The sequence below is a fragment of the Corylus avellana genome, chromosome 6 (assembly GCF_965113065.1).
Source record: "Corylus avellana chromosome 6, dhCorAvel1.hap1.2, whole genome shotgun sequence".
Classification (NCBI taxonomy): Eukaryota; Viridiplantae; Streptophyta; class Magnoliopsida; order Fagales; family Betulaceae; genus Corylus; species Corylus avellana.
This window is the reverse complement of record NC_142495.1, coordinates 22649583-22666725: the sequence shown is the minus strand read 5'-3', so window position 1 is coordinate 22666725 and position 17143 is coordinate 22649583. Positions and strand designations below refer to the sequence as shown.

The 17143-nt window shown below is 37.2% G+C and overlaps 2 protein-coding genes across 4 annotated transcripts; one reads left to right on the top strand and one right to left on the bottom strand.

The window, feature by feature from the left end:
• Positions 1–1806: 1806 nt before the first annotated feature.
• On the bottom strand, positions 1807–2442 carry LOC148585047 (uncharacterized). The gene has a single exon (XM_088517666.1). It carries the CDS (start codon positions 2440–2442, stop codon positions 1807–1809), a length of 636 nt encoding a protein of 211 aa, XP_088373792.1.
• A 3068-nt stretch (positions 2443–5510) lies between these two features.
• Positions 5511–15070, top strand: LOC132187480 (mediator of RNA polymerase II transcription subunit 15a). Of its 3 annotated transcripts, XM_059601802.1 has the most exons (10): positions 5511–5686; positions 6088–6239; positions 7564–7675; positions 7783–8638; positions 9460–9530; positions 11316–11390; positions 11572–11916; positions 13639–13905; positions 14188–14262; positions 14444–15070. In XM_059601802.1, the coding sequence occupies exons 2-10, from the start codon at positions 6097–6099 to the stop codon at positions 14765–14767; spliced, it is 2268 nt and encodes a 755-aa protein (XP_059457785.1). In that variant the 5' UTR covers positions 5511–5686; positions 6088–6096; the 3' UTR covers positions 14768–15070. The 3 variants fall into 3 exon arrangements, with proteins under 3 accessions (XP_059457785.1, XP_059457788.1, XP_059457786.1); XM_059601805.1 differs by lacking the exon at positions 11316–11390; XM_059601803.2 differs by having other exon boundaries at positions 5511–6239.
• The last annotated feature ends 2073 nt before the right edge of the window (positions 15071–17143 follow it).

The following is a 17143-nucleotide window of genomic DNA, read 5'->3' as shown; positions in this document are numbered from 1 at the left end:
TTTCAATAGGTCTACAAGCGTGAGTGCCCTTGAAGTCATGCATTGTCCTAAGCCTAACAAACCTTCAGACATTTTTCTAATGTCCCTGCATGCTAGAGTTCCAATGGCTTTGTTTGGCAAAGAATTTGTTTTTTCTTTACTACTGTTCATCACTTTTTCTCAAAAAAATCAATATCAAAACATGAGAAATATTACACATCTCAAATTTTCTTCTCAAAAGTTGGTTTCCAAATAATGTATCACCATCCTATGAGTTGGTGACACACTTCTCAAAATAATAAATCTCACGAAATGGTAACACATCATTTAGGAACTAACTTTTGGGAAGAAAATTTGAGATGTGTAGCATGTCTCTCAAAGTATTTTAACTTTTTTTCATTTTTTATATCATATTATTCACTTTTTATTATTATTCAAATAAATAAAAAATCACTACAAAACAAAACTTTTTTCACTTTTTCATACTACTTTTTTACTTTTTTATATCAAACATTCTTACTTTTTTTCACATCAATCTACATCATCTAAGGAAAATGCTTAGTCATCCACCGTTGTTGCCCAACAAATTCAAGCACGTCATGCCCAAGACAAAAGTGAAGCCTCCACTTATGTCAACGTTGTCCATATTAGATTCAAACAGGGTCCACTTGGGCCAACCAGATTCAGACCATGCACGGATCCCCACGGGCATTCATGAGCTAAACTCGATGAAGTCGAATTCTTCTCAGGAGAATGATGTGAAGCATGAGCGACAAATCATATGAGCTTGATAATTATTGGGCTTTTAAGGAGTAAATTGTTATTGGATGGTAGTTTGAGGGGTTAAATAGACTTTACCCTTCTTTTTTCTATTATTTATTTTCAGACAAGTTGTATTATTTTAATTCGGATTTATGTTATTTTAGTGGGCCAATAACCAAAGTACGATTACGGTTAGAGTTAGGATTTAACTTCTAGTCTATTTAAACATAGTTGTTATTGTACTCGATAGCTTTTGATGAATAATATTATTGACATGATTTTGTAATCTTCTCCCTTCTAATAAAGAAAACAAACCGGAGGAGTAAAGGGAGAGAAAGAAAGGAAAGAGGGGACAGAAGAGTATGGCTCCATCATTAGAGTGACTCGCTGTAATTTTGGAATTCAACTATTATCAATTATATGCAATATGATTAAATTCAGAACATATTTCTCAAACTACTAATTTAGTTCTTAATATCCAGTTCTATAAACACTATAACGCTCGAATAACCTATGCGCTATAGTCAAGGCAAATTTTGATATAGAGTAATGCTATATAGCAGTACTTTTTTTTTATTATTTAATTTTTTAAGTAAAATGTCGAAATTTCTCATTGATAATAATCAAAGAAACACAAAAGTGAGAAAACACTTTGTGGGTATAGTCAAGCCAGAGGCGTTTTGCTCCGTGGCAATGATCTGTTTGATACAATTTGGAATCATCACCCCCAAACTCTATCTCCTGAAAAAATCAAAGCTTCTCTGGCCAGGATGTGGGCTGCTTTATTTCCTTCACGGCTTATATGTGTACATTTCCATTGATTGAAAGACAACAAAACCATTCTAATGTCCACGATCAAATGTCCATACCTGCTGTTATCAGAACTCCTGTATTTCAGAGCATCGCAGATCAGTTTGGCCTCACCTTCTAGCCAAACGTTTTGATGGCCCAAAGCTTTGCATAAGTTCACAACAAAGTAACTTGCCATACTTCCAGCCACAACTGGTTCAAAATTGCCGCTTCTAGATAAGCTTTGAGCTGCCAGTAGCCTCCCAGTAGAGTCCCTTACCACGACGCTAGCCCAACCCGTCCCCGAGCTCTATCCAAGGCTGCGTCACAATTAGCTTTAACCCAATTCATAGGAGGCTTCATCCAGGATGTGGGGCTTACCATCCCACTTTCCGAAAGGTGTGGTTGACCCTCACAATGGATCCTTTCCAATTCTTCAATGGCTAACATTGCTCCCCATACCACTTCATTTGGATGAGAGAAATTCCATTCATGAACCAGACTATTCCGACGGAACCATAACTTACGTGAGATTGCAACAAAAATCCGAAAATCCTCCTTCTCGCATCTCAAAAAGAAATCCTCTGCCAGGTTAAAAAAATCAGTCCCCCTACACCGAGCCTTCAGGGAAATCATCTTACTTGCCTCCCAAACATCACCAACAGAAGGGCACTCCCAAAGGATATGGAAAGGGTTTTCAGGCACCTGATTACAAATTGGGCATTTAGGCTCCATGATAACCTTTTTCTTAACCAAATTCTCTTTTGTAGGGAGTAAATTATGGCAACACCTCCACATAAAGTTTTTCCACGTATTTGGAACGTTCAAAGCCCAAATACCAGCCCATAATTTACCCCCATCTCTGCGAGTTGAGCATTCTGCCTTGTCATAATCTTCAAGCTCTTTTGCCATATGGTAAGCACTACTAACAAAAAACTTTCCCTTGGCGGTCCTTCTCTAAATTTTTACATCCGGCCAATTGGTCAAGCTGGGTGGTATCGTTTGCATTGCCTTACATTCTTCATCATTAAACATCTCCTTGATCAGGTTTACATTCCACCAATGTGTATCTTGATCTATTAGGTCGCACACCCGAGCCTCCTCATAACTGGTGGGCAAATGAGAATGAACCTTATATGTTGAGGGAATTGGCAGCCACTTCTCACCCCTAATTTTAACACTTTGGCCATTACCAATCCTCCAAATCAATCCCTTCTTTAGCAGCCATCCAGAACTATGTATACTTCTCCATGCAAAAGACGGCTTATTTCACAATTGTGCTTCAAGGATCAAGCAATTCGGATAGTATTTTGCTTTCATTATCTGGGCCATGAGACTATCCGTGTTCGCCCATAACCTTTAACATTGCTTAGCAAGCAACGCTTTGTTGTAAACATGGAGATCACGAAAACCCATCCCTCCTTGATCCTTTGATATCCCCATCCTCGCCCAACGCATCCAATGTATACGTGTGTCGTTTTCTTGATGACTCCACCAAAACTTTTGCATTAAGGAATTTATCTCTCTACAAAGAGTCTTTGAGAGCAGAAATACGCTCATCGTATATGTTGGAATCGCTTGGATAACCACTTTGATAAGGATTTCTTTTCCGGCTTGGGACAAAAACTTAAGCTTCCAATCTTGTAACCTTGACCAGACCCGATCCTTAAGGCTTCAAAATGCACTTACTCTTGATTTTCCAACTAGCGCCGGTAACCCCAAATACGTATCGTACATTTGGGATTAAGGGATGCCCGCAACTTCTACAATTTTTTCCTTCATCTCCATAGATGTATTACGACTAAAAAATATAGACGTTTTCTCCTTATTCAATCTTTGACTCGAGGCTTGTTCATACTTGTTCAGAATCGTTGATAGCCGATTTTCCAATGGGTTAAATCCGCCTTACAGAATAATAAGCTATCATCTGCAAAAAATAGATGGTTCAGGCGTGGTCCATATTTGGAAGTAGGGACCCCCGTAAACTCACCCATTTCATTCGCTCGTGACAATTGAGAACTCAAAGCCTCTGCACATAAAAGAAATAAGTAGGGAGATAGTGGGTCACCCTGCTGTATTCCTCTAGATGGCCAAATTTTTCCCACCGGGTTACCGTTCACCAACACAAAATAATTCGTGGTACAAACACACATCATTATCAATTTCACCCACTTCGCTGCGAAACCCATCGCCACCATCACAACCTTCAAAAAATTCCAATCCACTCTGTCGTAAGCTTTACTCATATCAAGCTTAACTGCCATGTATCCCTTCTTCCCATACATGCGAGAGTGCATCGTGTGGAGTGTTTCATAAGCGGCCAGGATGTAGTCGGTAATAAGCCTCCCCAGAATGAAGGCACTTTGGGTTGCTGAGATAATTTTTGGCAAAATCGCCTTCAACCTGTTTGCAAACACTTTGGAAACGATCTTGTATAAAATGTTACAGAGGCTTATAGGCCTAAAATCAGAGATAGCTGTAGCATTTTGCTTTTTTGGGATCAGAGCAATATAAGTGAAATTCAAGTCTGTATTAAGAATTCCAGAACTAAGAGAAGTAAAAATTGCTTAACAGACCTCCTCTCCCACAATGGGCCAATTATGATGGAAAAAGCCAGTAGAATACCCGTCTGGACCAGGGGCTTTCAAGGGGGACATCTGGAACACAGCCTCCCGGATCTCCTTAGTAGTATACGGTCTAGTGAGGCTACAGTTCATTTCTAAAGTGATGCGTCCAGTAACTCCTTGCAGGCACTGTGTCTTGTCACCAGTTGGTTCAGATGTGTACATCTTCCTGAAAAATTTTATAAAAGCATTTTCAATATCCTCCTCCCTTTCCCACGTACAACCCCTCTCATCCATAATTTTTACAATCCTATTCCTCCTTTTTTTTTTTGAGTGGTACTAGATTGAAAATACAGGCCTTGTTTGGCTTGGCACATTTTTTGTTTTGTTTTCAAATTCATATTTTTTTGATTTTGTAAATAGATTTGGTACAAATTCACAAACTCAAAATTTTGCCCAATGTTATAAAAATCACGTTTTATAAAAATTTTGCCACCGTAAGCTCTCCTATTCAAGTAAAATATGAGCTCCTCTTTAAGGTACCCCACTTGCTGTACATCATAGTCATCTTCCACTCCTCCTTGAATCATAGCCAAGTGGTCCCTCTTTTGTTTTATTACCCATTCATTTGCCTTGCATGTATTATTATTCCAATTAGTCAACTCTTCCTTACAAGCCTGCAGCCTTTTTAGTAATCTCACCCACCTGCTCCCTTGATATGCCTTCACACGTCACACCTTGGAGATAATGGCTTTGTAGTCCTTGTGTAGGGACCACTGAGCTTCATATTTAAAAGCTCTCTCCATTTTTCTTCTCCTGCAGTGGTCAAATAATCTCAATCTCAGAGGAGCATGATCAGAGCTAAGCACTGCTTCAATAGCCACACCCGCTCCCGGGAAATTTGTACACCAAGATGCATTTGTCACCACACGATCAAGTCGCTCCTATATAACAGTACTTAAGCCAAATTCATGTATAACAATATTTACTATATCGTATATTTTATATGGTACAAACGAAACATTTTTCCAATATCGTAATTATGCAATTTGGTCTTTAAATGGAGAATTTATCACAGTAGATACTTTTGAAGTGTCTATAAGTACTCTTGCTTTATTTTTGTTCTACGCACGTCGCATGCCCTTTTTTTTTCTAATTAAATGCAGGAAAAGGCATACAAAGAGGACGCAAGCCTGCTTTTATCATACACGAAAGGTCGCCCATTCAAAATACTTTATGGTTTATGGTTAGGTTCCGATACCATAATGATTTTATTAATATATTAAAAAATTTAATGTCATAAATAAGAAGAAATTACTTTCCAAATTATATTATCAGATTTATTATTTTAGAAATGTGAAACCGACTGGGCGCCGCAAACTGCCACCTTAGCTAAAGTAGGCGGCATAACTTTTGATAACTTTTCATCACTCGCGTGTCCAGTGTCCAAATCGGCTTCAGTTCCTCCCCAGTGGAGTTCACTGCATTGAACACTTGCTATGATGATTTTCCTCGTACCCAAATCACTGCAAAATTCAGCCGCGTAGAGAGCTCCCACAGCCTCCGCCACCACTGGGTAGCTCATCTTTCTTGTAAGACTCTTAACTGCAAGGACACATCCCTCTCGGCCCTTTCCAATACCTGTTGATTTCATGAAAATTTCTTGATTTATTTATTTATATAAAAGAGTCAACCCATTTTGTTCAAAAGCACCGACCGGAGAGGCTTACCTCGAAAGAACCTGTACGTACAGGTCACCATGACACCATCGCCGGTGTCTATGGTATTTCTTGCACATATATTCGTTACACATGGTAGAAACTCTATCCAGAGTTCCAATAATCTACCCTTTGCCTCGCTCTCAAAATTTGTGTCAAGACCATTAAGACTCCATTTATTCGTTTCTTTCTTGTTTGAGCGATTTGAATTTGAGTTTAGCGGTGGTAAAAGCTTTAGGTCCGCTTCGATTCGCTTATAAATTGATATTATTTAGAGAAATTCGATGGATACCAATAATTGGAGGTCCAATCCAAGTCAAGCCCCCGTAGGAGGAGGAGCAGAAGGCGGAGGAGAACCCACCATAGACACCGGCGATTGGAGGACCGAATTGCCGCCCGATTCTCGTCAAAGTATTGTCAACAAAAGGTGATCTCTCTCTCTCTCTCTCTCTTAAACGAATAATGTAAAATTTCTATTTTGCTTAACTTTCCCGATTATATATATTTACGGATTGTGTTTAATTTAGTGGTTTCTAATCGCCAGCTCTAAGGGTCCGTGTATGCAGCGGTATACAGTTACAAGTACCTTGATGGACAAAATTAGCTACAAATTAGTCTAATAAATTGTAAGTGTCTCTTAGCATGTGAGAAACACGAGTAATGATATAAGGAGGACCAGAGTCCTCATAGAGTCCTCCCAAATATGATGTGCTATTTAAAACCACCAATAGATCAAAATTCAATAATGATCATCTCAAATTCAATGGGAATTTGAAAAGTCACGTCACATTTGGGGAACATGTTTTTTTATTAACATGTGCTTCTTACATGTGTTTTTTTTTTAATAGCATTAATAAGAAAGCATGTATTTGTATTTCTTACATGCTTTTGAAATACATGTCACTTTATTAGACTAGTTTGTTTTACAAACTAGTTCGTAAAATGGAACTATTCATGTGAAATTATGCAGTATCATCTTAAAAGGGTAGATGGTTGCTTAAATTTTGGTCAAGATGATCTCACATGAAGGAAAAAAAAAAAAAAGGGAATAATCTTGGGGAGAAAATCCTTGGAAGTTTGAAAAAATGCATTTAAAAATATGAGAATGACAATTAGGACTTTAATTTTAAAGCGGTAGATAACTTTGTGAAAACAAGGTGTGCTGGCATAGGAGTTTGGACTACAATGGCTAATACTATATCAGAAATTTGAAACAAAAGATGTTGCACAATTCCCAAATAAAGAAGTGGGAATAGAATTTGCTCAGGAACACTTGGGGGTCTTTCATGTGAAAGCAAATTGTGCTGTCGCGTGACTCAAGTTATATTGGTCTTACTTATCCCCCCAAAAAAAGGTTATCTTGGTCTTCCCACGATGTATACTGAAGATTAGTGGTATAGGTTTTCTGGCCTTTGTGAATGGTTCCTATGTCTAAGTTGAGTCCCAATGAAACTTGCTAAAATGCCAGTCCAGTGTTGCCCCCCTCCCTTCTAAACTGAAAAATAAAGTTGAGAGAACATTTATCGGAGTTCCAAGTTTGTGGTTTCCAGGTGGTGAAGTTTAAACAGTCATTGACTGCTGCTTCTATTTTCTTTCCCTGGAAAAAGTATATGTTTCTTGTCCTTTATTAATTTTAAATTTCATGATTCTCTTGGCGTTTCTGTGGCTTAAGTTCTGCACTGTCAGCATACTTCACAAATTTGAATCTCTATATGGCCAGTATTTATTAAGAGTACATCTTATGTTTATAGAATGGACACATTAAAGAGGCATCTTCCCGTTTCTGGCCAAGAGGGATTACATGAACTCAAGAAAATAGCCATAAGGTTTGAGGAGAAGATTTATACTGCTGCCACAAGCCAGGTACTTCCATCATAGTGCTCCCATAATTTTCATGATGTATATGTACATTTCCTTGAATGTATACTTGCAGAATAGATAATACTATTTTTCTCTTTTGCATCTTATAGTCACTCGTGCAATCTCACATCCAGCAACAACAGCCGCAACAAAATCTATTACAACCCAAACAGTTGCAATCTTCTCAACAATCAGTCATGCAAACATCATCTGTGATGCAATTGTCTCCTCTCTCTGGTCTTCAGCAGAATCAGCAGCCATCTATTCAACAAGCAACACTGTCCATGCTTGAGCAGGATTCTCAATCAGTTCTCAGGCAGCGGCAACAGCCACAGCAGGCTGCTATTATTCATCAACAGCAAACACCAATGCAGCAGCAGCTGATAGGGCAACAGTCAAATGCCACAAATATGCAACAGAACCAATTAATTGCTCAACAGAAGAGTGTTGGGTACATGCAACAGCAGCAACAGAGGCTGCTTGGCCAGCAGAGTAATCTTCAAAACATGCAGCAGCAGAAACAACAGTTAATAGCTCAGCAAAATAACCTCTCTGATATGCATCAGCAACAGTTGGGCTCACAAACTAATGTTTCTGGGTTACAACAGGAGCAACAACAGTTGCTTGGAACTCGGTCTGTTAACTCAAGTATGCAAACTACTCAGCACCGAGTACACATGCTAAAACAGCCCAAGGTTCCAGTGCTGCACCAACCACAACAGAGCGCATCTAATCTGTTACCAACTCAAGGGCAGCCGTCACAATCACAGCCACAGCCACCAGAGCAGCATCAGCAGCAATTGATGTCTCAGATTCAGTTGCAACAGCAGTCAAATTCATTACAAAGGGATATGCATCAAAGGCTTCAAGCATTAGGTCAAGCATCGGGTTCCTTGCTTCAACCACAGAATGTAATTGATCAGCAAAAGCAGTTATATCAAAGAATTCTTCCAGAGACATCATCAAGTATGTCATTGCCACTATGCATGTTTCTTCCCTGTTCCCATATCACTTTTTCTGTTTGGTGATTTTGTATTCAGTTATCGTACACTCCCCTTGCAAGACTATCAGCCTGAAAATTTTATACATATTTCTTTTTGCTTCTCTTTTATTTTTTCTTTTTTTGCTGTCCGACTTTTCAACTGTGCCTGGTTTATATTCTCAAAATGCATTGTGGTTGATAATGTTTTTGATGTAAATTTGCATTTGTTTAGTAGATGTGTGGTTGGAAATGGAACTTTTTGCTGTAAGTACTTATGTAAAGTCTGGAAGTTTTGGGAATGATTGAAGGATGCATTCATTTTGTGCTACTCAAAAGAAATTTCATGTTTCAAAATCTCACGTCTAGATAAAAGACCTAAGTTCTTGGTGAAAATATCACTGCCCTCTGCCAGCCCCACCTTAAGCACCACTTTTCCTGTATTTATATGCAGTGCTGCAAGTTATGTTGTCAATGTCATTGTTATTGATTCCACCACAACCATCTCCATAGTCTTTGCCATGGGTGGGTTCTCCACTGCTACCACCACATCTGCCACCACATCATGGTTGCTTGCCACACTTGTTAGCACTTTCATCTCTGCACCCATGATCACCTTTTGAGTTATTTTTTCTCAAATCACTGACAGTCCCTTAGTTACCCATGCTTTCAAAGTGAATGAATTCTGTAATGGTTTTATCATCATATGTAAATTATTTACCTTCTAAGCGGCTATTCATTCATGTGCTCATATTTTCATGCATTGATATCTTTGTACTCATATTTACACACATTGATATCTTTGTAGAGTCTCTAGATTCCACGGCTCAGATAGGACATGCAAATGGGGATGGTTGGCAAGAGGAGGTTTATCAAAAGGTAATATGAAATGAATTGTGAAATTCACCTGTAGATTTTTAGAGGAAAAGTTTCTTGTGGGGGTTGTTGGTTTTGGGTCTGGGTGAACTTTGGGCTTAATTGCAATGTCCTTAGTTGTTGAAAAACAGGACATAACAATTATAAAATTAGATAGATATGGAATATCAAATAGAGAACAAAGCTTCCCATCTTTATAGGATTCGAAGAATTATCTTAGCAATAGAGAATATAATTTTTTTTTTTTTTTCAAAAGAAAGATTTTTTCAGAAAACGGACATTGTTGAAGCTTCTATAAATTTTTTACTATCCTGAAAAAAACTCTCCTAACCATACTTTTAGGACAAAAGAAAATGAAGATAAAGAGTCAAGATACTCATTAATCTGATGCTATAATGATGTATATGGTATTGCATTGGTGAGGATAATACTGCTGCACATATGCAAATGACACTGAATTTGGAATTTACCAGCCATTAGCAGAACAAAGAAAAAATGTATACCAATGAATAACTTGATGGCATGTGTAGGCGCTTGGCGTTGGTTTTTCCCTTGTGCTTGATCTTGAAATGGGGTTCTTGAGTTGGTTTTATGCTGAGTCCAAAACCTACAAGTTATCAGTTCTAGAAAGGGGGTCTTTGCTTCGGATGGTTGAAGGCAGTGACGGAGGAATGGGGGGGCTGGTATAGGTCATGGCCCCCCCAATTCACAAGAAAACCTTTGTTTCTAGCAGGATGTGTGGTGTAGAGAAGCAACTCTCAATATTTTCCCAGAACTCTATTCTATAGGTCAGGATAAAGAGGCTTTAGTGTCAGATTATATGGACTATTCTGGCACCTATGTCCATTGGAAAGTGAGTTTTATCATGGCGGTCCAGGATTGGGAGCTCGAGTCCCTAGTAGCATTCCTCGATCTTTTTATACTCATCGAAAACCCTTCAAGAGAAACAAATAAAAATGTTGTGGTTCCCAACCTATAATCATAGGTTCAAAGTGAAGAGCTATTACTATACTTTACAGATTGGTGACTTCATCCCTTTTTCCTTGGAAGAGTGTTTGGAAGGTGAAGGCTCCTCCTTGTATCACTTTCTTCACTTGGACGGTAGTTTTGGGTAAAATTCTTACGATTGATAACTTTCGGAGGCAGGGTCTTACCCTTGTTAATTGGTGTTGTCTTTGCAAGAAGAGCGAGGAGACCATAAACCACCCTCTCATCCATTGTGAGTTTACTAGGGAGATATGTCATTTTATTCTCATCTTTCTCGGAGTCTGGTGGGTCATGCCTAACAATATCGTTGAGCTACTTCAATGTTGGGAAGACACAAGGGCAAGGACAATCCAAAGAGGCCATACGGAAAGTCATCCCACTTTACTTATGTAGAGTATTTGGAGAGAAAGAAATTGATGTCTTTTCTAGGACTGCAAATCTAATGTGCTTCAACTAAAATCTTCTTTCTTGAGTGCCCTCTTAGATTGTGCTGTAACGTTTGTTCCTAATTTCTCCTCTTCTAATCTTGTAGGTCTTGTTGACTTTCTAGATTTTCGATCCCAATCGGTGGTTGCTTCTCTTATATACTTTTCGTGTACATGGGCTTTTCTTTCTAATAAATTATTATTCATATATATATATATATATATATATATATATATATATTCTGTTTATGTATACAACTAATGTCTGGTGATATATTATGCACAATTATGTAGATGTAGCAAATTTCCTATAGAGCGTATGGCTCCTGAAGAAATGAAGAGTTTGATAATATATATTGCTAATATTATATTGCAGATTAAAGCCATGAAGGAGATGTACTTACCTGAAATAAATGAAATTTACCAGAAAATTGCTACTAAATTGCAGCAGGTATTTTAAACTTCGAACCTTTCCTTGTGCCATTCGTTGACTGAGTTTACTCATTAGTCAGCTTTTCAGTCATACTTATGGTGGTAATGGCATCCACCATAACTATTGGTAATTTTCTAACTTGATCTTTGTCCATTACCTGTGTTCTTATTCTTATTATTTTTGTTATTGGTTTCTCCAGCATGATTCTCTTCCACAACAACTAAAGTCAGATAAACTTGAGAAGTTGAAAATGTTTAGGACTATGTTGGAGCGTATTATAACATTCTTACAGGTTTCGAAAAATAACATATTACCCAATATCAAGGAGAAGTTGGGGTCTTATGAGAAGCAGATATTGAATTTTATAAACGCACATAGGCCAAGGAAGCCTGTTTCTTCACTGCCGCAGCCACAATCTCAATCTACTCAAAAGCAGTCTCATGAAAATCAAATGAACTTACAAGGTTCTGCAGCGGCTCTAGATTCCACGTCTCAGACAGGACGTGCAAATGGGGGTGATTGGCAAGAGGAGGTTTATCAAGAGGTAATATGAGATGACTTACGAAATTCACCTATACATTTTTGGAGGAAAAATTTCGTGTGGGGGTTGTTGGATCTGAGTCTCTGAAATTTGGGCTTAATTGCATTGTCCGTAGTTGCTGAACAACAGGGCACATCAATTCTAAAACTATATAGATATGGGATATCGAATAGAGAACAAAGCTTCCCATCTTTATAGGATTAAAAGAATTATCTTAGCTGTACAGAATATGAACTCTTTCTTTTTCTTTTTCTTTTTTCAAAAAAAAAAACTACATTGTTGATGCTTATATGGAATGTTTACTATCCTGAAAAAGTGCTTCTAAGTTAACCATAGTTTGAGAAAAAAAAGAAAATGTAGATAAAGAGTCGAGATACTCATTAATCTGTTGCTAAATTGCTGTATATGGTATTGCATTAGTGAGGATAATAGTGAATTCAGATGGTAGTCTGTGATACTAGTGACAATCAGCTAAACCGTTCTTGTTAAGCTTCAATTAAAAAAAATAAAAAATAAAAACTAGTTGGAAGTTGGAATGATTTTGGTTTATGTAGTTGTTTAAACTGTTCATAATTGTATTTTAGCTTTCTTAGCTAAGAATCTAACACTTGGAAGTATTAAGTTATCCAAAATATGAGAGAGTGTGAGACCAGATCTGCATTGGACTTGGAGGAACTTTCATGTCTAAAAGGAGCTACTAGAATTAAATAAAAAATAAAAAAATAAGAAGAAGAAGAAGAAGATGGAAACAAAGGAGCTTTCTTGTCGGGATCTATCAGCTTCTCGCAAAGCAGTGGAACTTACATTGACTGAATCTAGAATGTATTTTTTTTCCTCGTGAGACGATGCATTTTATTATATGGTGATGCTTTAAACAATAATGTTTTTTTTAGTCATATGTAATGGATTGATTGCTTTTACTGCTTACTTGATTTGACAAAAAGTGCTTTTGGTAACAATTTTCTCTATTCGCGGATTTTACTGATTGGGAACTAAAATAGGATAAAAACTAGAAAGAAAAACTAGATATTGTAATAATTTTATAAAGAAATCAAGGCACACAGATCGAGAACTTCTTGAAAATTTTCAGATATATTGTCAAACTTTCACATGGACTTATTTTCTTGATTTATTATTAATTAACCAAATTATATTTCTAAATTTTTATAGTTTGATTGTTCTTTTAAGCTAACATGTTGACGAATATATAAACATTTCAAAATATGAAAAAACTGTTGAAAAAAACTAATTAAACAAATTACAAGTGTTTTTTTTTTTTTTTTTTTTTAAGGTTTTAATTGATAATTAAATAATGTTTACCTGTTCATTTCTTTTGTTACTTATATTATTTAATATTTTTGACAATCAATTTTGTTTGAGCTCTTTCTCTTAATCTTTTCTCTCCTAAACGAAAATCTCGGCTCCGCCACTATTTGTATATGTAAAATATTTCTTACAAAAATCGACTGTTGGAAAATCTGTACACCCATTATCTTGGGCACTGAGAGTAGTTTCTGGAAAATTAGAATTTAATCAATTTAAATGAGGTTTACCTAGCAAGTTGCTTTGGTGAAGTACCTAATGGGCAGCCTGATATTTCTATTCATGTGTACAACTAATGTCTTGTGATCTATCATCCATAGATGTAGCACATTTGCTATAGAGAGTATGGCCTGTGAAGAAATGAAGAGTTTGATAATATATGTTGCTAATATTAAATTGCAGATCAAAGCCGTGAAGGAGATGTTGGAATCTTTTGAGAAGCAGATATTAGATTTTGGAGACACAAATAGGCCAAGGAACCGTGTTTCTTCACTGCAGCAAGGACAGCTTCCCCCGCCACATGTGCACCCTATGCAGCAGCCTCATGAAAATAAAATGAACCCTCAGTTGCATTCAATTAACTTACAAGGTTCTGTGGCAGCTCTAGATTCCACTGCTCAGACAGGACGTGCAAATGGGGGTGATTGGCAAGAGGAGGTTTATCAAAAGGTAATATGAGATGATTTACGAATTTCACCTGTAGATTTTCCGAGGAAAAGTTTCTTGTGGGGGTTGTTGGATTTGCGTGTGGGTCAACTGTGAGATATTGAATTGTATCTGATTATATCTTAAAATTACTAATGGCAGCCAGATATTTCTATTTATGCATACAACTAATGTCTGGTGATATATTATCCACAATTATGTAGATGTAGCAAATTTCCTATAGAGCGTATGGCACCTGAACAAATGAAGAGTTTGATAATATATGTTGCTAATATTATATTGCAGATCAAAGCCATGAAGGAGCTGTACTTACCTGAAATAAATGAAATGTACCAGAAAATTGCTACTAAATTGCAGCAGGTATTTTAAATTTCAAACGTTTCCTTGTGCAATTCATTGACTGAGTTTACTCATTAGTCAGCTTTTCAATCATACTTATGGTGATAGTGGCCTCCACCATAACTATTGATAAGTTTCTTACTTGATCTTTGTCCATTACCTGTGTTCTTGTTCTTATTATGTTTGTTATTGGTTTCTCCAGCATGATTCTCTTCCGCAACAACCAAAGTCAGATCAGATTGAGAAGTTGAAAATATTTAGGACTATGTTGGAGCGTATTATAACATTCTTACAGGTTTCTAAAAATAACATATTACCCAATTTCAAGGACAAGCTCGGGTCTTATGAGAAGCAGATATTGAATTTTATAAACACAAATAGGCCAAGGAAGCCTGCTTCTTCACTGCCGCAAGGACAGCTTCCCCTACCACATATGCACTCTATGCAGCAGCCACAATCTCAAATTACTCAAAAGCAGTCTCAGAAAAATCAAATGAACCCTCAAAATTCTGCAGGGGCTCAATGAACTTACAAGGTTCTGCAGGAGCTCTAGATTCCACGGCTCACACGACATGTGAATGGGGGTGATTGGCAAGAGGAGGTTTATCAAAAGGTAATATGAGATGACTTACAAAATTCTCATAGATTTTCGGAGGAAAAGTTTCTTGAGGGGTTGTTGGATTTTTGAGTCTAGGTGAAATTTGGGTTTAATTGCAATGTCCGTGGTTGCTGAACAACAGGACATTAGCAATTATAAAACTATATAGATATGGGAAATGGAATAGAGAACAAAGCCTCCCATCTTTATAGGATTAGAAGAATTATCTTAGCTGTACAGTCTCTTCTTTTTTTCTTTTTTCTTTTTTCTTTTTTCCAAAAGAAAGATATCTTTTCAGAAACAAAGACATTGTTGAAGCTTATAAGGAATTTTTACTATCCTGAAAAAGTGCTCCTAACCATACTTTTAGGGGAAAAAAAAAATGAAGATAGAGAGTCAAGGTACTCATTAATCTGATGCTATAATGTATATGGTATTGCATTTGTTAGGATAATAGTGCTGAAGATATGCAAATGATACTGAAATAGGAATTCAGATGGGAGTTTGCGATACTAGTGACAATCAGCTAAACCATTCTTGTTAAGCTTCAATATAAAAAAATAAATAAATTAATAAATAAAAACTATTTGAAAGTTTGACTGGTTTTTTTTTTTTTTTTTTTTTTTTTTTTTAACTTCACTTTAAACCTCTAAACTACTGCGCGTTTTGAGAAGACCCTCCAAAGTTAAAAAAACTCTCAATTTGAACTTCTCAACTTTTAATTGTAATCAATTTAAACCCTTATGTTAGTTTTTAAACGTTAAAAGTGATACAATGACGTTTGTATCTTTGACTTTTTTATAAAATTTTAAATTTACCTTTAATTTCAAATTAAAAAAAAAATAATAATAAAATAAAATAAAAAGTCCACTGTGGGTCACCTTATGACCCAGGTTGGGTCTCGGGCAAAGACCCATCGTGGGTCAAATGGCCGCGACCCACGCTGTGTCTAGACTGAAGCCTAGTTGTGGGTTAGTAGACCCATGCTGGCTAACGGCCAGACCCGTGCAGGTCGTGGTCAAACCCAGTCGTGGGTCATGGCTAGACCCATGTGGGTCTGACTTGACCCATGGGTCACAAGGTGACCCACAGTAGGGTCACCTTCGACCCCTTTTTTAAAAAAAAACAAAACAAAAATCTGTGGTATTTTGGTCTTTTTTGGTATTGTCGTTAGAAGTTAATAGCTAAATTTGATAGAGGAGTTTAAATTGACTGCAATTGAAAGTTGAAGGGTTCAAATTGAGAGTTTTTGAACTTTGGAGAGTCTTTTCAAAACGCGCGGTAGTTCAGGGGTCTAAGTGGAGTTTTTCTCCTCTTCTTTTTTTTTGAAGCAAATCAATTTCATTAAAAGCGCTTAGGGGTGCAACTAAAAAAGCGTTGATACACATAAAATATACGAAAGAAACCCTTAATCAAGAGAATGATGAATATAATTCATTAGGTTCAAGGTTCAAATTTTCTTGGGTGCAAACAATTTCTTAGAATTAGCCCGCCGGCGATATCGAAGGATTATTCGATCAGTGTGGAATGGGTGCTTTATACGGGGTTCAAAATTTACCCAACAAGGGTTGATACATAAAGTGATCCTACCTTGAAGTGGTTCCTCGTCATGACAAAAAACAAGGACGATCAAAGGTTTAAAAAAACTGCAAAACTAGAAAATAACAAGCTCTGATGTGCGGATATCCATGTACATAAATTGTTGAACATCTCCACATCTTCAAAGTTCTGAGCATTTTGCTCTCTCCAAATAAGCCATATTGGGCAACCAACCTCCAAACTTCCATACGAATACCACACCCTACCTGACCTCCACAACACACCATCAAATCTCTAACACTTCTAGGCAGAACTCAATCCACACCAAACAGATTAAGAATAAAGGTCCATAACTCTTTTGCTACTTTACAATGAATCATAGGAAGAAGACGAGGGGTTTCTTTTGCTCGTGGAAGAAGCTTCTTGAGCTCATTAGGTTTGTCGTGGACCGAGCCTTTGCCATTGGACTGGGCAAGCCCAATTTTTGTCATGGTTTTAGGCCCAGGGTTGGGCTTAATCTTCTTTCTAAGAAGTTTGGTGCTGATTTGGGGTTTGGGAACAATCCTGCGGGCCTGGATCCAAAGCATATTTCTGGGTTGGGGCTTGGGCCTTCATCGAAGCTTGGTTCGGGTTTGGTTTCGGGTTATAAATGGAAGGCTTTATATAAGGTTCTAAATGGAAATAACTATGGAAATAGAGAAATTGGATAATTAGATTGATTATGGAATAGAAATTGTATTGGAATAAAACATAAGTAGCTAATTC